A 22769-nucleotide genomic window follows, 5' to 3' on the forward strand; every position below is an offset into this window, starting at 1 on the left:
TCACTTGTGGGGGGTTTCCACTGTTTTATCCCCTCAGGGACTTCGTAAATGTGACATGGCCTCCGCAAACCATTCCTGCTAAACTTGAGCTCCAAAAGCCAAATAGCGCTCTTTCCCTTCTCAGCCCTGCCGTGTCTCCAAACAACCGTTTATTACCACATGTGGGGCATTGTTTTACTCGGGAGAGATTGGTTTACAAATTTTACGGTGCTTTTTCTCCTTCAGTCCTTGTGGAAATGAGAAAAAATTAGCTAAACCTACATTTTCTTTGAAAAAATTTAGATTGTCATTTTCAGGGCCTATTTCCAATAATTTATGCAAAAAATCTGTTGGGTCAAAATGCTCACTATACCCCTAGATAATTTCCTCAATGGGCGTAGTTTCCGAAATGGGGTCACTTGTGGGGGGTTTCCACTGTTTTGTCCCCTCAGGGGCTTTGTAAATGTGACATGTCCTCCACAAACCATTCCTGCTAAACTTGAGCTCCAAAAGCCAAATAGCGCTCTTTCCCTTCTCAGCCTCGCCGTGTCTCCAAACAACCGGTTATTACCACATGTGGGGTATTGTTTTACTCGGGAGAAATTGCTTTACAAATTTTACGGTGCTTTTTCTCCTTTAGTCTTTGTGAAAATGAGAAAAAAAATCGCTAAACCTACATTTTCTTTGAAGAAATGTTGATTTTAATTTTCACGGCCTACTTCTAATAATTTCTGTAAAAAAGCTGTGCGGTCAAAATGCTCACTACACCCCTAGATAATTTCCTTGAGGTGTGTAGTTTCCCAGATGGGGTCACTTTTGGGGGATTTTGACTGTTTTGGCACCACAAGAGCCCTTCAAACCTGACATGGTGCCTAAAATTTATTCTAACAAAAATAAGGCCCCAAAATCCACTAGGTGCTCCTTTGCTTCTGAGGCCGGTGCTTCATTCCAGTAGCACGCTACGGCCACATGTGGGATATTTCCTAAAACTGCAGAAACTGGGCAACAAATATTGAGTTGCATTTCTCTGGTAAAACCTTCTGTGTTATAAAAAAAATTGTACTAAAAATGTATTTCTGCAAAAAAATATGAAATTTGTAAAATTCACCTCTACATTGCTTTAATTCCTGTGACATGTGTAAAGGGTTAAGACATTTTCTAAATGCTGTTTTGAATACTTTGAGGGGTGAAGTTTTTAAAATGGGGTGACTTTTTGGGGGTTTCTAATATATAAGGCCCTCAAAGCCACTTCACAACTGAACTGGCCCCTGTAAAAATGGCCTTTTGAAATTTTCTTGAAAATGTGAGAAATTGCTGCTAAAGTTCTAAGCCTTGTGAGGTCATAGAAAAATAAAAGGATGTTCAAAAAACGATGCCAATCTAAAGTAGACATATGGGTGATGTTAATTAGAAACAATTTTGGGTGGTATAACTGCCTGTCTTACAAGCAGATACATTTAAATTGAGAAAAATGCTAATTTTTGCAATTTTTCGCTAAATTTTGGTGTTTTTCACAATTAAATACTGAACATATCGAGCAAATTTTGCCAGTAACATAAAGTCCAATGTGTCACGAGAAAACAATCTCAGAATCGCTTGGATAGGTGAAAGCATTCCGGAGTTATTACCACATAAAGTGACACATGTCAGATTTGAAAAATGAGGCTCGGTCAGGAAGGTCAAAAGTGGCTAAAGAGGGAAGGGGTTAAAGTCCCCAAAAAGTTTTTATACCATATTAGCCAGTTGAAAAAAAATTAATAGATCTTAGTTACAGAAATAAAATATCAGTCTTGCAGATATACCTTTTAATGGCTAATAAAAATAAATGATGTTAAATAGCAAGCCTTCAAGATTATTTAGGTCTCTTCATAAGGCATAGTATAAACAGTCATTGAAAAAAACAACAGAATGAGCTTGGAGAGAAGTGATTTGTTGACTGATATAAGAAGTGTGAAAGATTTATGGTCTCTGTCGCCAGTTTATAACCCTATCTCCTACCTAATCTGATAGGCGCTTTAATGTAGATAAGTTGTTTTTTTGGGGGGGTTTTTAAAACGTTTATTTTTGACCAAGTTATTTTTAGTTTTATGCTAATTTGTTCGAAATGCCCAACTGGGCATTTTTTTTACTTTTCACCAAGTGGGCGTTGTAAAGAAAAGTATGGCGCTGACCAATCACCATCATATACTTCTCTTAATTCATGCCCAGCTTGTTTCACAGCACAACATGATCTCGCGAGATCACGCTGTGATGGGACTTCCTCCCGCAGTTCCTTCACCAGAGCGATGGAAGAGTAAACAGACATCGCCTCCAGCCGTGCCAGGACGTTTATCCGAATCTGCAGCGGCTGGTGGCGATGTCTGTTCAGTCTTCCATGGCTTCGGTGAAAGACATGTGGGAGAAAGTCCCATCACAGCGTGATCTCGTAAGATCACGCTGTGCTGTGAAACAAGCTGGGCACGAATGAATTGGTCAGCATCATACACTTTTCTTTACAACGCCCACTTGGTGAAAAGTAAAAAAATGCCCAGTTGGGCATTTAGAACAAATTAGCATAAAACTAAAAATGATCATAACTTGGTCAAAAAACGGTTGTTCTCTACTTTAAAGCATCTATTAGATTAGGTAGGAGATTTATAGGGCAGTTATAAACTGGTGACAGAGCCTCTTTAATGTTAGTTTGGTCCTCCACTCTCTAAACTATCTCGAGCAGATACCTTAGATGTTGTAACATGTCATAAATAATTGCGACAAATTCAGTCCTGTGTTAAGTGTGTCAAAGACTCATAAATTTGTATTCCAGACTCTTCTGTCTCTGGGATTTTGAAATTGCCTTTCAGTATAAGGCTGGATTCACACGAGCACATTACGTCCGTAATGGACGGACTTATTTCGGCCGCAAGTCCCGGACCGATCACACTGCAGGGAGCCGGGCTCCTAGCATCATAGTTATGTACGATGCTAGGAGTCCCTGCCTCGCTGCAGGACAACTGTCCCGTACTGTAATCATGTTTTCAGTACGGGACAGTAGTTCCACGGAGAGGCAGGGACTCCTAGCATCGTACATAAGTATGATGCTAGGAGCCCGGCTCCCAGCAGTGTGTTCGGTTCGGGACTTGCGGCCGAAATACGTCCGTCCATTACGGACGTAATGTGCTCGTGTGAATCCAGCCTAACACCTTTCATGTGTTATTCGTTGTGTCCTGGGCTACAAAAATGTTTAGCCACAGGTAAATGTGTTTCTTTGTATTTAATTGTGTGGCGATGAGACCTCATCCTTGCTTTCAGTTTCTGTCCTATTTCTCCAACATATTAACCCCCAATAGGATTTTTAGTGCACCGAATCAGGTACACAACATTGGATGTAGAACATGCAAATGTCCCAGGAATCTTCTAGTCCTGCTGCGTATTGGGAACAGTGGTGGATCCCCATAGGCGCGTAATGACCGCCCAAAAACCATATCGTAGTTTTGTAACGAATCTTGGCAAACACAGCGACAAAACAGAAGGCTCTGGACTAAATTGTATCCGCGTCCTTTGGACGTGGATACAATTGACATTGCTAGCAAGGCAAGGGAACCACCGGTTCCCATCCCCACCATTCATCATTTTTCTTTGTGATGCCGGCAGCGTGATGTCATCGCACCACTGGCATCGCTCTGCTGGATGCGGCCTGATCAGAAGAGACCAGGTCTGCATCGTTGTAGAAGAGGACGGTGCTGGAACGGGGACAGGTAAGTGTGGCGCTATCTACAAGGGGGGGCGTGTAGCGCTATCTACAGGGGGGGGGCTTGTAGTGCTATCTACAGGAGGGCGTGTGGTGCTAGCTACAGGGGGGGCATGTGGTGCTATCTACAGGCGGGGCGTGTGGTACTATCTACAGGGGGGAGCGTGTGGTGCTATCTACATGGGTGGGGGCGTGTGGTGCTATCTACAGGCGTGGGGCGTGTGGTGCTATCTACAGGCTTGGGGCGTGTGGTGCTATCTATAGGCGGGCGTGTGGCCCTTTCTACGGGCGTGTGGCGCTATCTACGGGCGTGTGGCGCTATCTAGGGGGCGTGTGGCGCTATCTACAGGCGTGTGGCGCTATCTACAGGGGAGGCCGTGTGGCGCTATCTACAGGGGAGGCCGTGTGGCACTATTTATAGGGCAGGCCGCGTGGCGCTATTTACAGGGGAGGCCACGTGGCGCTATCTACAGGGGAGGCCGCGTGGCGCTATCTACAGGGGAGGCCGCGTGGCGCTATCTACAGGGGAGGCCGCGTGGCGCTATCTACAGGGGAGGCCGCGTGGCGCTATCTACAGGGGAGGCCGCGTGGCGCTATCTACGGGGGGGCCTCGTGGCGCTATCTACGGGGGGCCGCGTGGCTCTTTTTACGGGGGGCCGCGTGGCGCTATTTACAGGGGGGATGTGTTTGACTATCTACACGGGTCACTGTTTATGTGGTGCTTTACTTTACAGTGTTTTACACAGTTATATTTAGGGGCGTAGTGTGTGGCACCATGAGAATTTGATCTTCGTTTATAGGTGTGGAAATATTGGAAAAGTGAGGAGCCGAAGATATCGGAGTGGCAAACTCTGCAGAAATACAGTGTGGCCGGGAGAACTCGTCATGAGGTCTGGACCGGATGGCAAAGAAAAGAGGGAAAAAAACACTAGAATCTGAGAAGATGTCACCTGTGAGACACTGGATTTATAGAGAATCAGTCACCTCTCCTGACATGTTTGTTATAGGAAATCCTTGTATTTCACAAAAAGTCCAGGACTGATAGACAAATGGGTGTTACCATTTCCCCTTCTCAGGAGGATGTGTCCCTGCACAGTGTGATACTGTCAGCGATGGTTGGAGACTGTCAGCATGTAGGGACACTGCCCTTTGACAAGGGGAATCGTAACACACATTTGTTAATGCTTGCACAAAAAGGTAGTGTTAACAATAGTTATGACGCGGTGGTGGGTGAAGGGGGCCCAAGTTTGGGTAACAGCCCAGGGCCTGTGTTCTACCTAATTCGCCACTGGTTGGGTGTCCGTACCTTGTCTGTGGTCATTATATGAGAGCAGGTTTTGCAGTTTCTTACATTGCAGGGATAAGTTCCTTTTTGTGTAGCAAAAGGTAATGAAAAACTTTCTGATCAGGAGTTCAAGTATAGAGGTTGTCTGTAACATAATAGGGGAGGATTTGAGAATATTATTTTCAGATGGTCACCTTTGTGTAGGATATGATGTTGTTTTCTTGCAGTTTTCCTTAATACCTCTTGCTGTGGGTAATATGTCACTATCAGAGGTACACAATTGTTATCATCTTATACTCTCTATTGGAAACATGTTAAGACAACCTTCAAATTTAAAAAAACATTATGATCAGGAGTTCATCACCCTCAGTATCGAAAGCTTGCTGTTTTACATAATTTCGTTTTGTTAGCCATTAAAAGGTATTATACCTTCAGTCTAGTGATCGTGGGGGGTCAAAGGATACAGACCCTCAACGATGCCCTCTTTTGACATGTCGCTTCCCTTTAAAAGAAAAGATAATTTCCGTTTTTGTTTCATACACATAGTTGCACATTTAATTTGACCCACTGATTTTAACAATCACAAGAACAAAAAGGTCCTGGCAGGGCTGGCTCCAGGTTTATGTGGGCACTTGGGCGACACAGACTTAGTAGGCCCCTTTGCGGGTCAAATTACGGCGGCTATAAAATGGCAGAAAATGACGCTTTGTGGCCCCATATAGAAGTTAGGCCCCCAGATTGTACCCCCCCCCATAAATTTAGTGCCCACTGTAGATAGTGCCACACAGCCCCCTCCTCCCCGGGAGTGCCACACAGCCGCTCCTCCCCAGCAACAAATCCGATTTCAGCTTCCATTTTCAAAGCGCTTCTGGAAAATGAGAGGTGGAATCTGATTGGTTGCTATAGGCAACTCTTCTACTTTTTCCTTTTGATAAATCTCCCCATTTTAATTTCGTGCTTGTGGAGAGCTCTTCCTGTTGTGATGTAAGAGCTTCGTTGTGTGTTCTGTGCCAATCGGATGTTTCCCACCCACCGCCCCCTTGCCTCACACAACATGAGTCTCATACACAAACGGAGGGAGAGAAACTGCAGTCACATTGTAGGTTACTGGATATTTCTAACCTGCAGGCTGCTGGTAGGTAAGAAAGATGCCACTTTCCCGTCATTAAAACATATTAAAATTATATTACGTTTCATATATTCACAAACAAAAGTAACTAATAATAGGTAAGCTTTAGGCCCTGTTCACAAGGCGTGTATCTGACGCGTATTTTGGTGCATTTTATGCACCGAAATACGTGTCAAAAAAAGCTTGCGCTTCCCATTGAAATCAGTAGGAAAACGTGCCGTTATTACACACACCGCTTTTTTTATGAGAGCATATTTAAATTATGCGTCACGTAAAAGATGAGTCATGCCAATTCTTTGGCACGTAAAGCACGTTGAAAACTCGCCAAATGTTCCCATAGTCAATGGAAGCCCTAATTATGTGTCAAGACACGTTGAAAACACGTCGAAAATGCCTGTATTTTATAAAGCGCTTTACAAGAAATACTAGTGTATTGACAAGTTTATACATCTTATGTTTTTTGAGCGCCATGTGAACAAGTCCTTAGACGTTATTTGCATAAAAACCTGTCGACTTATCACCGCAGGTCGCCAGAGAATGGTGCTGGTTGGCTACAGCTGCTCTTTTCAGATGTTCTCCGTTCTGGCTCATAAAAGGGTATATGGACAGGGGTTGTGAAAATTGATCAACCCCTTCTCTCTGCCACATAAAACTGCCCACTTTATTGATAGTCAATTTAATGACTTTTGGCCGTATTGCTGCTAATTCGTGGACCAAATATCGGTCATCTGTAAAAATTAATAAGGTGTCGCAAATGCCTAAACTGAATTTACCGATCATATGATCTTAAATGCAGTGTTTCCACGATTATTTGGCCGGTTCCATTCATTATGGAATTTTCTCAGTCTTTTTCTTTTCTTTTTAGGCTCCTTGTGTTAGATTTATCTATGTATTAACAATCATTGTATACATGAAGCTTCCGTATGTACAGTTATAACTTTCCTCATCAAGAACTGTCCCTTTTATGATTCACAGGCTCTCAGGCACACTTGGTGATATCTGGACCAGAGCAGGTTTTACAAAAGCTTTCATGGGGATCAAATGGTCCACCCCCAACTACAAATTCCCTTTTGTGGGCAAATGAACCTTGTACTGTCATAAGGGAATGGGATAAGGTGCCTTCGCAGAGAAAGGACAGTTCACAGCTTGGACAAACGAGATATTCCAACCCACTACAGAAAACCCAAGATGAGCGAGAACCGATAGAAAAAATTAGGTAATTCATGTTACAATAAAGGTTAAGGGCCGTTTCCACAACTATAGGTTATGGCATAGCGCTAGCATATGCCACCACTTAAAGATTTAATAGAGTCTACCCACATTGAAGCCTACCAACCACTGAATGAAGTTGCTGCGGTGCCAGTAAAGAACAGTGGCCCCTTTTTGGATTTTTCTCAAACTGTGAGGTGCCCCCCTAGTTGTTGGATAGGTGCACAGAAGTGATTTATATGCTGCACAGTCCTTTCTAGGACTGCAGCATAACTCACTCCTTTTGTACTAGTTTCAATGTTATCCTGGGTTCAGGAGACAAATGAAAGGTAAATTGAGCAATATTTCTAATTTTGGCATGGGCTTTGACCACAGATGGTGAGGCCAGGTAAGGCCCCAGTAGAAAAAGATTGAGAAGCGCTGCTCTAGACTAGACCGGTACTGTAACCCAGCCTGTTTTATCTGAATGGGGCGGTGTTGCTGCTCTCTGCACACTGCTTACTTGCAGGAATCGTACTGAAGGTCGGACCACCGTGATCTGTAAGTTATGGCATATTCCAGCGATATCTCATTACCTATAGTCGCTTCAAATATTGCATGTTATATATAATAGATGATAATAACCAACCGATGTTTGCTACACAAATGGGACCCCGCGCGTGTAGCAATATCAAGAAATGTGGTCGGGTAAAACCATTTGTGCTTTTGTGTACTGAAAAATGAGCGCTGCATAACGGCAATAATGTCTTTCTTCTCCTGGTAGTGACACAGCACCTCTGACGAAGAACATCTTAGATGACATCAGTACAATGTTTGATGACCTTGCCGAGCAGCTGGAAGCCATGTTGGATTGAAAAGACCTTTTCACATTTTTTTGGGCACTTTAGCAGAGACTGCATGACAGCACAAATCCACTAGCATCGGGCAGCTCATCAGCTGTGGCTCCACCTTTTGCACAAGCGTCACCTTTCTATGAATTTGGCTTGGATTTAGACATTTCGCAGCAGCCCTCTATTTAACCCTTTCCCACATTATCTTATGGACAGGACCTTGTTGTGTCTAAAGCATTGGACTGAGAGGTTTTTATAGTTCTAAATCGCCAGTACTGCTGAGTTAGGGTAAATATATAAAATAACCGTATCAAAGAATCTAATGTCCCTGCGCCAAGCTTGCCTGTGTACTGCCACACTAATCTCAATCTGATGAAAACATATGCTCTTGTTGCTAAAATGAAACTCTTAAGTGTTTTTTTTGTAAGAAAAGTCTATTTTAAAGTAAATATATATATATATATATATATATATATATATATATATATATATACATTTTATAAACCTCTATAAATATATTTTTACTAACCCAAAATGTGTCAGTGCTGTTTGATGTATCTGGTACCAGTGACCCCTCTGTGAGATGACCACACAAAATACAGTGAAACCTCTCAAAAGGTCCACCCCAAAGCTTTTTCAATGCAATATGTCACCGGCGACCAGATTGGGAACCATTGGGTTAGATCATTTTGTCACTATTCGTATGAAAATTAGTTTGAAAATGATCATGACTTCATCATGAACAGCAATTCCAAAAAAAGCTAGACCACAAAGAGAGCGGTATCTCACATTATATTACTATATAGAGGAAAAGTAATAGTTCCATGTTGCGGCCAAATATCACCTTATAGCGGTGAAATATTACTGATAGAGCGCTATAAGAGTTTCATAATAAAGCCATACAAGATTTTTATATTAATTACTTTTCAGATCTCTTCACTTTATTTTCTATAACTTATTCTCTCCATTCCCAAATGTGAAACCACTATGCACACCCTGTAAACGCAACAGCCAGATCTTCAATGACCGGAGCTCCCCCCTAGTGATTCAGAGGAAAACCGTATTCAACCTCCTCTACTGCTGGGGCTGTCTGGAGCACTAAGGTCTCATGCACACGTTCGTGATATGCGGACCGCGTGTCGGCCGCATTTCCCGGACCGAACACAGTTCAGGGAGCCGGGCTCCTAGCATCATAGTTATGTTTGACGCTAGGTGTCCCTGCCTCCCCGCGGGAAGACTGTCCCGTACTGTGTGTTTAAGTACAGGACAGTATTCCTGTGGAGAGGCAGGGACACCTAGCATCATACATTACTAAGATTAGGATTTGCGGTCTGTATATCACGGACCGAACACGGTCGTGTGCATGAGGCCGAAGTGCTGCACTACTCTATACAAACAGTACAGCGTGTGCTTCCAATATGGCGGAAATCCTCTCTACTACTCTATACTGAATAAGCATATTATGTACTATGTCTTAGCGCTCTGCTATTTCCATCAGTCTCAAATAGAATGAATGGAGCGATAGTTTGCACACGTGACCACCGCTTCATTTAAATGGGGGAGACAGGTCCCTCATGATTGCTAGGGGTCCCAATGATCCCTCAGTATTTTTTTTTTAAATATGCGTATCAGTGTGTTTGCAACTTTTTAATTACTTTTTATTAAAAATAATTTAAACTTTTTGAGATACGGCTGTTTTGTATCCTGTATACAGGGCAGCTGTATCTAGCGCTGGTACCTGAATCCATCCTGTCAGCGGGACTGACCAGTTCAGTGACAGCGGGTCTTGCGTTTCTCTGACATACAGTACCTGCCTTTTATTCATCACATCTGTTATCCATCAGACACACAGGACCCGCGGTCACTGAACATGTCAGTCCCGCTGACCTGACTGATTCGGGTCCCGGTGCTACATACAGCTGCTCTGTATACAGGATACAAAACAGACCGGGAAAAATAATTCCCCATCATGTAAATTTGCTACCTGCCAATGGAAAAATCATCCACCAGGGGGAAAAAATGTTTCCCCATGGTGGAGTACAATGAAACTGTCACCTAGTAATTAGACATGACATGGAAAAATAATTACCCATTTCGTAACTCTGCTACCTGTCAACGGAAAAATCATCTACCAGAGGGAAAATGTTTCCCCATGGCGGAGTACCACAAAGAGTCCTCTAGGAATTAGACATGATGGGGAAACATTTTTCCCTGTGGTGGATGACTTTTCAGTTGACCGGTAGCAGAGTTACTTGAAGGGGAATTAATTTTCATTGACCTCTAGTTTCTAATGCAGCGCAGGGAAGAAAGAAAGAGGACAGAAGTCTACTGTAGGTGAGTAAAAGTTAGTAGTATGAAAAACATAATTTTGTTAATTTTCTTATGCAGGTTCCGCTGGACCGTTTAGACTATGTCGTAGAGTCGTTGGACTGCTTCAATGATATATGTTTGTTTGATGTTTTTTTTTTAATAAAATGGTCAAAGTAGGTTGTGTGGGGGATTTTCTAGTTCAATTAAAAAATATTTCTTATGTCTCGGTGTTTTTTAATACTTTATTAGCGCCTTCGTAACGGCAGTCGTCCGGTTGATGACGTCCATTACTAAGGTGGGGGGTTATTGTGAGCCAGTACAAAGGCTACAACTTACTCCCCCACTATTGCCCCGCACCACGGGTACTGAGAAGAGCCGGGTACGATCCAATACCCGACTTTGGAGCAAAGGTCGGCCACTGGGGCGGCCGCAGGCTGGTATTATGAGGCTGGAAATAGCCAAAAACCAATAGGCCTTCCCACACAGGTAAGGCTAGCCTGCTGCTGCTTTATTGTATTTAGCTGGTTAAGATAATGGGGGGGAGGGGTTAGTGCTAGCTTTGTTACTGGCTAATACTAAGCCATTACTGAAGTGCTAATAAAGTATTAAAAAACAGACGTAAGAGAACATTTTTTATTGAAATAAAAACTCCCCCATATAACCCTCTGTCACCATTTTATTTAGGAAAAAACAAAAAACATGTATCATCGAAATAGTCCAAACAAATCTACAATGTAGACTAAACGGCCATGTGGAACATGCAAAGCAAAAATAAGTTCGTAGTATGAAAAATTAAAAAAAACTTACACTCACCTACAGCAGACCTCTATATTTTCCTCTGCGCCACAATAAAAATTAAAGGTCGATGAACTCTACTTTCTATTGTGGCGCATGGGACCTAGACATGCACCAGAGGTATTAATATTTCTGGAACATCTTGGAGGTCCCGTGCTCCAGGAAAAGCTAATGCAGGGACTCCTAAAGTGTCAGTCCCTGCATTATCTATGTGACGGTGTTACTAGTAGTCATATTGAAAGCAGGTCAGAGACCTACTTTCAATGTGACTGCTAGTAACCCTGGTCACATTGAACTGTCCATTCATAAGAAATCGAAAATCGATGGCCTATCCCCTGGAACGAACATCAATATCTGATCGGGCGGGGTACGACTCCCGGCACCCCCGCCGATCAGCTGTTTTGAAGGGGCTGCAGTGCTTGTATGAGCGCTGCTTTCCCTTCATTCTCTGTTCGTACTGTGAAATGCATTTAAGGGGTTAATGGCGGACATCGAAGCTAATTTCTGTCCCCGCCATTACAGCCGGATGTCAGCTGTAAGATACCGCTGACATATGGCGATAATGGCACCGGCTTTGTTTCTGAGCCTGTGCCATTAATTTGGCGTGTGGATTCGGCAAAATGCGGGAAGCAGTAGCTTTCCATGACGTATCCATACGGCAAATGTCGGCAAGGGGTTAAAAGATAAAATGCTGTTTTGTCAGGAGAAAGTAATTTTTGTTCCATGCTACTGCGTATTACAGGGTGCCAAACTAGTGCCTCCAGTAAGAGTGCCCAACCTTACTATGTTGAGATATGCAGTTTTGAACTCTGCTACATTACTTCCTCAGAGTCCAAAAGGGGGGGTGGGAGTAGTGATACGTCTCAGTGAGACGACGCACAAATTTGTTTTCCATTTGTTTGACTCAATGAGCCTCCAGCTAGGAGGTCTACAAAATGCGTATGAGAATAACAGATTTTTTAGGCTTTTCTGTGTAAATGGTTCGGGTAAGACAATTGAGAGCGTAAGAGATGACAGACCTGGCAAGGAGAGTATGTGCAGCCTGGTGTCAGTAAATTGGCTTGTCCCTGGATACAATAATGCCACCATTAGGTTTGTAGCAGCCGGCATGATGTGCGCACGGCATGACATAGGTAAAACAGCAAAGGTACCTGTGAAAAGTGCAGCCCGGCCAGATTACCCGTCCCAGCGACTGCAGAACATACAACTACCCGAGGTAGGTGTGTATGAAAAGGTGCTCGTATGTGCAGACCTGTTCTCAGGGTGGCCTGAAGCCCGGCCAGTATATTCCCCACTACAAAGAACATGGCCAAGAAAATTTTCAGTGAAGTTGCCTGTAGTGACAGAAGAATAGTTTTTACCCCAAGTATTGAACTTTTGTTTGTACAATGTGAGATATCAGCAGCTCTCTAGATGCTATCCTAAATTTAGTTTGTTTGATAATGACATTCAAGAAGTGTTGTGGGAATATTAAATACTGAGATTAAGTTTTATGTAAAGTTCTGGATCAGCGTTCCTTAGAATTGGACTATTAGAGGCATGTGTCAGTATTATGTTTGTGTAAATGATAACTTCTCAGTGCAAGTAGATTCTCATTTGAAAATATATCTGTCGTGAAAGGAAAATTTTAGAGCAGAAAATTCTGTGCAGTATATATAGAAAGAAGAATCAGCTTGCATGTATCAGTTCTAGTTACTGCCCATGGTGAATGTTTAACGTAAAGATGTTATTTGTTAATGTTTTTCTTCAATTGAATTATCTGATTAAGATTAATTAATGATTATGCGATGAAAAAGATTGTTCTCCACAGTTAGTGCCCAACTAGGAGCAGAAGGCATGAAAACCAGATTCTAATGGAATGTGGACAGATAAAGGAAGGTAAATCGGTAGCACCCAAGGCACTCTTGATGGCACTTGCATTGATGGTGTATGACCTCACATATGTCCCAAGACTGCAAGGATCAATTTGGTAAGATCTAATTGGTATGTCCCAGGTTTTACAGCTGTTGTTGCTAAATTCTGTTAGAGCTGTTTGATTTGCCTACAGAACAGTCCTGACAGACCGGTGCCAACCTTATCATCATACCCGTCTCCCACGAAGAGACTTTCCCAGGTAATACAAATCAGAGTAAGGAAAAATTGGTTTGACACTTGTCAGATAAAACATATGGTATCTGTGAACATTTCTGCGGGTAGGAGCTGTTATAGGTAATCCGCTCAGAACAAGGTACAAATCCCATTAAAAAGAGTAAACCCAAGAGCAAAATAAAATGTACCCAGTAGCTACACATTTTCTAGGTGCCCTATCCAGCGGGACAGAGACGTTTTTCTTATAGAAGGTGTTTGTTTGATTTTGTTAAACCCCTTAAGCAATTTTTTCAAATATGACGTGTCAATTTATGTGGTAATGACCCTGGAATGCTTTTATGTATCCAAGCGATTCTGAGATTGTTTTCTCGTGACACAATGTACTTTATGTTAGTGGTAAAATTATGTCGATATATTCAGTGTTTATTTGTGAAAAACCGCAATATTCACAGAAAATTTCCAAAAATTTGCATTTTTCGAAATTTAAATGTATCTGCTTGTAAGACAGATAGTAATACCACGCAAAATAGTTACTAGTTAACATTTCCCATATGTCTACTTTATGTTTGCATAGTTTTTAAAAGTATTTTTAGTTTTCTAGGACGTTACAAGGCTTAGAAATTTAGCAGCAATTTCTCACATTTTCAAGAAAATTTCAAAAGGCCATTTTTTCAGAGACCAGTTCAGTTCTGAAGTGGCTTTGAGGGCCTTATATATTAGAAATTCCCCCTAAATCAACCCATTTTAAAAACTAGACCCTTCAAAGCATTCAAAACCGTATTCAGAAAGTGTTTTAACTCTTTAGGCGTTTCACAGCAATTAAAGCAATTTTTATTTTTTTTGCCAAAATTCATTGGTAATAAAAAAATGTCTTTAACACAGAAGGTTTTACCAGAGAAACGCAAATTAATATTTATTGCCCAGATTCTGCAGTTTTTAGAAATATCCCACATGTGGACCTAGTGTGCTACTGGACTGAAAAACCGGCCTCAGAAGCAAAGGCGCACCTAGTGGATTTTGGGGCCACCTTTTTTTGAATATATTTTAGACACCATGTCAGGTTTGAATAGGTCTTGTGGTGCCAAAACAGTGGAAACCCCCCAAAAGTGACCCCATTTTGGAAAATACAACCCTCAAGAAATTTCTCTAGGGGTATAGTTAGTATTTTGACCCCACAGTTTCTTTACTAAACTTATTGGAATTAGTCTGTAAAAATGAAAATCGACATTCTTTCCACTAAAATGTTGAATTTTTTTCATTTTCACAAGGAATAAAGGAGAAAAAGCGCCCCAACAATTGTAAAGCAATTTCTGCCGAGTACGGCAATACCCCATATGTGGTCATAAACTGCTGTTTGGACACACCGCAGGGCTCAGAATGGCAGGAGTGCTACTTGGCATGTAGATTTTGGTTGATTGTTTTTTGGGCGCCATGTCGCATTTGCAGAGACCCTGAGGTACCAGTACAGTAGAAACCCCTGAGAAGTGGCTCCATTTTGGAAACTATAGCCCTCAGGGTAATCATCTAGGGGTGTAGTGAGCATTTCATAGATTGTATTAGAATGAGGCAGTGAAAATGAAAACAAAATTTGTACCCAAAAAATATGTCGTTTTGCACACAATTTTTTCCCCCACAAGGAGTAATAGGAGGAAAAACAACACACAATTTGTTACCCAATTTCTCCCGAGTACGGCAATACCCATGTGTGGCCCTAAACTGCTGTTTGGGCACATGGCAGAGTTTAAAATAGAAGGAGCGCCATTTGGCTTTTAGAGCGCAGATTTTGCTGGACTGGTGTACAGGCTTCATGGCGCATTTGCAGAGCTCCCTTAGGTACCAGAGTAGAGTGTAAAACCCTGAAAAGTGACCCCATTTTGTAAACTACACCCCTCAAAGCATTTATCATTTGCCAGGACATACGACCGGGCTTAGGCGTGAAAGACGCATGGGAGGCTTTTTTTGGTGATTTTCGCAGCATTAGCCCACAATGGCAGGACTCTGGGGTCAAATAGTAAAACAAACCCACATTTTGGAAACTGCACCCCTGAAGGCATTTTATTAAGGGGTGTAGTGAGTATTTTGACAACACAGGTTTGTTTTTTTTATTAGAAATGAATGCTCAGTGGATGGTGCAAAGTGAAAATTGCAAATTTCCACAGGTATATACCATTTTAGTGCACAATATGCTGTGCCCAGTTCGTGCCACTGAAGACAAATACCTCAAACTGTTAAGCGGGTTCTCCTGGGTATGGCGATGCCATATATGTGGATGTAAACTGCAGTTTGGGCACGCTGCATGGATCAGAAGGGAGGGAGCGCCGGTTGGCTTTTGGAGCGCAGATTTTGCTTAGTGGTAGTTTTGTTTGAGGTTTTGCTGGTATTTCAGTTTATAATGTGGGGGCATATGTAATCTGTGGGGGGTACATCAGGGTATAATAATGGGGTAAATAAATAATAATTCATAGATATGTGGCCGCTGTCGCATTGATAAATGGTGCCAGATGTTATCCACTTTTGGAACACTCTGCACATTTTGTATCCCCATATTCTGAGAGCTAGAACTTCTTTATTTTTTCTCCACCGGAGCTGTGTGACGGCTTATTTGTTGCGGGACAATCTGTAGATTTCATTTGTACCATTTTGGGGAACATGCAATTTTTTGATCACTTTTTATTTAATTTTTTGGCAAGCAGAGTGATCAAACACCAACAATTCTGATGTTTTTTATTCTTTTTTTTTTTACGGCGTTCACCAAGCTATGAATGACAATTTTACTTTATTCTGCAGGTCGGTACGATTACGGCGATACCATATGTATATAGTTTTTCTTATGTTTTGCAGCGTCTGCACAATAAAATCACTTTTGTTTCAAATTATTTATCTTTTGTGTCGCCATATTTTGAGAAACATAACTTTTTTTATTTTTCCGTCAAAAACGCTGTGGGAGGACTTGTTTTTTGCAGGACGGGCTGCAGTTTTTAATGGTATAATTTTGGGGTACATGCAACTTTTAGATCCCTTTTTTTCATTCTGTTTTGGGAGGGGTAGCGACTAAGAAAAAGCGATTCTGGAATAGTTTTTTATTTAATTTTTTTACGGTATTCACCGTGCGGGTAAAATAGCGTGATATTTTTATAGTTTGGGTCGTTACGGACACGGAATACCACATATGTGTACTTTTTTTATGTTTTCCGTTTTTTTCTATAATAAAATACTTATTATGGGAAAAAAGGCTGTTATAGTGTTTTTTTTAACATGAAACGTATTTTTTCTTTAAGTTTTTGCAACATTTTTATTAACTTGTTTTAACTTTTTTTTTTTGTCCCATTAGGGGACTTGAAGGCATGAAGCCCTGATCACTATTCTAATACACTGCAGTGCAGTGTATTAGACCTGCCAGCTATTGACTGCCAGCAAGCCTATTAGGCTTCGACTCCCGGCAGGGCCTAGTGGCCTTCCATACTAGGAAGCGATTCTTAGTCTACGGTTGCCATAGCAGCCATTGGAAACCCCACGGGTGTCGATGGTTACCATTAGCAACCATAGGGTGCGCTCTAAGGGGTTAATCGGCCGGATCGGAGCCTAGCTCCGGTCCTGGCCGTTAGAGCACAATGTTAGCTGTGACAAACAGCTGACACCCGCACCCGTGGCAACTATCATGGTTGCCGACAGGCTAGAAGACACTTCGATGCATCGATCGATTTGATCGCTGCATCTAGGGAGTTAATCGGCCGGATCGGAGCCTAGCTATAACATACACCACCTCATGGAGCTGTGATTGGTCAGTGTGCTGTGACTGACCAATCACAGCAATCGCAGGCCGGGGACCGCTGTTATTGGTCCCCTGTCGTCTTACTGTGCCGATCAACTGTCATAAACAGTTGACGGCACAGTTCTGTCCCCCTGTCCTTTGACAGGGTGACAGTTTTTAGCCAGAACGCACCGGTACCTTAAAGCACTGCAATACAGGACGTACCGGTGCGTCCTGGTGCGGTAAGGGGTTAAGGGCCTGTCATTGTTATTGTATGTACATAGAACAACTTTTATAGAGTCTGCAGATGTTATCACCAGAAGAACATTTATTTTAACAATTGATAAAGGCTGGGTCCCCAGCAAGTGTCAATAAACATGAACTAAAATACTTTTAACATGATGAAATCCATCACTGAGATGTGGCAGGCGATACAACGTGCTTGTCATGAACTGAAGGCAGTGTCACAATTCTAAGCAGCCGTGCAGACAAGCAACTTGCCGGAGGAAGAGGACAGATGAGAAGGACCAAACCTAGTCCTTATGACATCAGCAATTCTCAAAGTAAAGTAAAGGCCAAAGACCTGAGTGAACCTGTCAGCAGCATTTAAGTGTTTCACAGTGGAAGATACAGTATTTTTCGGACTACAAGACGCAGTTTTTAACAAGAATAAATCTTGCTAAAAAGTCCCGGCGTCTTATAGTCCGCAGTCAAAGGAACCGGCATCGCCGGGCCCCATGACCGCTTCATTACTTAACCCCTTCCCGACCCATGACGTGCCGGCACATCATGGAGCTGGAGGGGGATGATGTATGCAGCGGGCTCACGCAGGTGTCCGCTTCTGACACGCTGCTCTAATGGCTAGGAACAGCAATATTGCTGTTCCTGGCAGTTTAAAGGGCTTGTGCCATAAAACACATGTATCCCCTATGCACAGGATAGGGGATACATGTGTGATCGATAAGGAGAACAGGGACCGAAAGTCACCAAGAGCGCTGCACGAAAAGCTGTGACTTCCGCGTTCTGTGTCCGGCAGCTTCATAGAGATCAATCGCATTCTTCTGCGAATGCGCGAGCGGCTCTCCATTGATCTCTATGGAGCTGCGGAACAGATAAGCCGGACACAGAATCCGGAACTTCAGGCTTCTCATGTAGCGCTTCGGGTGACTTTCGCTCCCCTGTTCTCCTTATCGCTGGGGGTCCCAGCGGTCGGACCTCCAGCGATCTCACATGTAGCCCCTATCCTGTGGATAAGAGATAAATGTGTTTTATGGCAAACCCCTTTAACTAGTTAAATGCTGTGGTCAATAGTGACCGTGGCATTTATAGGGGTTTTTCTATGAAGGACATTTATGACACATCCACCAGGATATGTCATAAATGTCAGATAGGTGCGGGTCCCACCTCTGGGACCCGCACCTATCTCTAGAACGGGGCCCCCTAAACCTCGTTCTAGCTTTCTGTTCTCTCCTGGCCACTTGATTACATGTGGAGTTACTGAAACAGCATAACTCGCTGAGCTATGCTGTTTCTGTAACTCCCATAGAACTGAACAGTAGTTACGGAAATAGCATAGCTCGCATGCTACACTGCTTCCGGAACTGCCATTGAGGCCCCATGCACACGAACGTAAAAACGCCCGTAATTACGGGCCCATAGACTTCTATTGGCCACGGGTACCTCCCCGTTTGCTTACGGGAAGGTGCCCGTGCCGTTAAAAAATATATAACATGTCCTATTTCAGGCCGTAATAACGGCACGGGCAGGCCCATAGAAGTCTATGGGGCTCCCGTAATTACGGGTGACTACGTGTGTGCACCCATAATTACGGGAGCGTTGCTAGGCAACGTCAGGGGATAGTCACTGTCCAGGGTGCTGAAAGAGTTACACGATCGGCAGTAACTCTTTCAGCATCCGGGACAGTGGCTACCGATCACAATATAGATCAACCTGTGAAAAAAAAAAAGACGTTCATACTTACCCAGAACTCCATGCTTCTTCCTCCAGTCCGGCCTCCTGGGATGACGTTACAGCCCATGTGACCGCTGCAGCCAATCACAGGCCAATCACAGGCTGCAGCGGTCACATGGATTGCCGCGTCATCCAGGGAGGTCGGGCTGGATGTCGAAAGAGGGACGCGTCACCAAGACAACGGCCGGGTAAGTATGAATTTCTTTTAGTATTACTGCGGAAAGGGCTGTCCCTTCTCTCTATCCTGCACTGATAGAGAGAAGGGGCTGCCGATTAATGCAGTGCAATTTTGCAGCGAAAACGTGCCCGTAAATACGGGTGGAATGCTAGTGACACCGGACCCGTATTTACTAGTGCAATACGGGTCGAATACGTGTGACCAAGGACCCGTATTTACGCCAGTATTTACGGGAGGACAAAAATATGTTCATGTACATGAGGCCTCACTACTATGGGAGTTAGGGAAACAGCTGAGTTGCCCTGTTTCAGTAACTCCACTGATAACCAAGTGGCCGCTGGTTCAAGTCCCCTATGGGGAACTAATAAAATGTGTAAGAAAAAAAACCTGTTCGATACATTTTCAGGAGTGTAAAAAAAAAAATATTAAAAGTAAAAAAAAAAACTTTTCCCATTTTTCCCCAACCACAATGTAAAAAATTAAATAATTTGGTATAGCTGTGTCCCTAAAGGCTGGGTTCACACGAGCACATTAACGTCCGTAGTGGACGGACGTATTTTGGCCGGAAGTCCCGGACCGAACACAGTGCAGGGAGCCGGGCTCCTAGCATCGTAGTTATGTACGACGCTAGGAGTCCCTGCCTCTCCGTGGAACTACTGTCCCGTACCGAAAACATAATTACAGTACGGGACAGTTGTCCTGCAGAGAGGCAGGTACTCCTAGCATCGTACATAACTATGATGCTAGGAGCCCGGCTCCCTGCACTGAGTTCGGTCCGGGACTTCCGGCCGAAATACGTCCGTCCATTACGGACGTTAATGTGCTCGTGTGAACCCAGCCTAAAAGTCCGATCTATTACAATATACCATTACTTAACTCGCACGGTAAGTTAGTCATGAAATTAAAAACGTAAAACATCAAAATAGTTTTTTGGTCACCTTAGTGCTTAAAATATGAAATAAAAAAGTGATCAAAAAAATCGTATGTACCAAAAAATGGTGCCAATAAAACTACAGCTCGTCCCGCAAAAAATATGCCCTCACACCGCTCAATCAATGAAAAAAATATAAAAAATGTTGGCTCTCAGAATGTGGTGAAACAGGATAAATAATTTTTTAACAAATAATTTTTTTCCTATTCTCTGTTGTCTAAAACCTGGGTACGTCTTATGGTCAGGTGCGTCTTATAGTCCGAAAAATACGGTAAGTGTCCAGGAGGAGGGTAATAATAAATCCCCCACTGGACACCATCGTACAGTCTGACTCCACAATTGTGTGGACTACCCTAATGGGGCTATTCACACGACCGATTTTTTTGACGGCCGGGAAAACTGGCCGTCAAAAAATGGGACATGCCCTATTTTCGGCCGGGTGCCCGGCCCCCATAGAATTCTATGGGGCCGGGTAATACACGGCCATCACCGGAATGTGTCCAGAGTGATGGCCGGGTCTACCGTCGCTCGCGCACTCTCTCTCCTCCTCCTCACAGTGCAGAGTGCATGTGAGGAGGAGGAGGAGGGTATTTTATTGCTCGCTGTAGGAGTCGGAATCCCCAATCCCCGGCCGGGGATTGGGGATTCCGCTACAGGAGAAGTGCGTGACTACACTGTCCATATATGGACACAGCGAAGTCACTCACTTCTGCAGCGGAATCCCCGACTCTATGGCCGGGGATTCCGCTACAGGCGAAGTGCGTGACTGCACTGTCCATATATGGACACAGCGAAGTCACTCACTTCTGCAGCGGAATCCCCGACGCTATGGCCGGGGATTCCGCTACAGGAGAAGTGAGTGACTACACTGTCCATATATGGACACAGCGAAGTCACTCACTTCTGCAGCGGAATCCCCGACTCTATGGCCGGGGATGCCGCTACAGCAGAAGTGCGTGACTACACTGTCCATATATGGACACAGCGAAGTCACTCACTTCAGTCAGTGAAAAGCAGAAGACAAAAGAAGAAGATAACGATGATGTACAGGACTTGCAATGAACTGATGGGACCCAAAACCTGAGGCGTGATAGCATGAGATTGGTGATAGCATTATTTTATTAGTGGAGGCCCTATTGTATGAGGTTTATAATTATAATGTATGTAAATATACCACGGTATTGTGAATTACAACCTGAGGTGTTTTATGTGGAGTTGAGGTGAAGGTCACTGGTTGTTGTCACTCATATATGTAAGAAGTACATGGCAGCAATGATAGCCCGGAGGTTGTTACCTGGATGGCTTTAGGTTTGAGAAAGTTGCTGCCCACGACCCGTTATATCTGCAGGGGTAAAGGTCCCATTAGGACAGTAAGTGACAGTGCAGTACAATTATGACCAATACGTGCCATGGAGGAGAAGTTTGGATTATTGCCAATATTAGTAGGTTTAATAGTAAAGAATAATCATAATCTAGAGAAAGTGGGCGACAGCTACCCAAGGGGACATGTGCACGTGCTGCATCGACGTGTCTTCTAGCCTGTCGGCAACCATGATGGTTGCCACGGGCGTCAGCTGTTTGTCACTGCTGTCATTGTGCTCTAACAGCCAGGATCGGACCATGTGACTGTAACTGGGAAGTGCCGGCTTCACGACACAGAAAATTTATGTAACCAGCATGCTGTATGGCAACGGGGGCCCCTATAGCTACACCATCTTAAACAGCCAGAGAGAATATCATTTTTTCCTTAATTTAACCCCTTCCCGACATATGACATACAGTTACATCATAGCCGGGTATGGGAAGTATGGAGCGGGCTCACGGAGTGAACTCGCTCCATATGATGCTGGTGTCGACTGTATGTTACAGCCGACACTTCAGAGTAACACTTGTTTCACTTGTCAATAGTGGGCAACCCCCTCTAAGGGGGGATTCACACGAGCGTGTATTGGGTCCGTGCGGGCCGCGTGGTTTTCACGCGCCACGCATAGACCAATACAAGTCTATGGGGCAGTACAGACAGTCCGTGCTTTTTGCGCAGCGTTTGTTCGCTGCGCAAAAAGCGCGACAGGTTCAATAACTCTGCGTATTTCGCGCATCACGCACCCATTGAAGTCAATGGGTGCGTGAAAACCACGCAGGTTGCACGGAAGCACTTCCGTGCGAACCGACTGAAACAGCGCACCAGCTGTCAAAAGGATGAATGTAACCAGAAAAGCACCACGTGCTTTTCTGTTTCCAAGCATCCAAACGGAGTGTCTTGGAGATGAGCGAACCCGGCCAACCGAACCAAACTTCACCGGGTTCGGCCGAACTCGTTTTGTCCGAACCCGGCAAAAAAGTTTCCGGTCCGCGACGTCAGGAGACAGTCACTGTCCATGGTGCTGAAAGAGTTAAACTGTTTCAGCACCCTGGACAGTGACTTCCGATCCCAATATACATGAACCTGTAAAAAAAAACGAAGTTCTGACTTACCGAAAACTCTCGGCTTCTTCCTCCAGTCTGACCTCCCGGGATGACAATTCAGTCCAAGTGACAGCTCCAGCCAATCACAGGCCAAGCACAGGCTGCAGCGGTCACATGGAC

General features: G+C 43.7%; 1 protein-coding gene across 1 annotated transcript in view; it reads left to right on the plus strand.

Annotated features, from left to right (window-relative positions):
- Positions 1 to 8694, plus strand: part of CASKIN2 (CASK interacting protein 2) — a 43428-nt gene extending 34734 nt beyond the window's left edge. The window contains exons 20-21 of the mRNA XM_075846793.1: positions 7096 to 7336; positions 8093 to 8694. Coding sequence (XP_075702908.1) covers positions 7096 to 7336; positions 8093 to 8183 — 332 coding nt within the window. The 3' untranslated portion in view covers positions 8184 to 8694. The remainder of the gene's footprint in view (positions 1 to 7095; positions 7337 to 8092) is intronic.
- The last annotated feature ends 14075 nt before the right edge of the window (positions 8695 to 22769 follow it).

Source organism: Rhinoderma darwinii, chromosome 13, assembly GCF_050947455.1.
Source record: "Rhinoderma darwinii isolate aRhiDar2 chromosome 13, aRhiDar2.hap1, whole genome shotgun sequence".
NCBI lineage: Eukaryota > Metazoa > Chordata > Amphibia > Anura > Rhinodermatidae > Rhinoderma > Rhinoderma darwinii.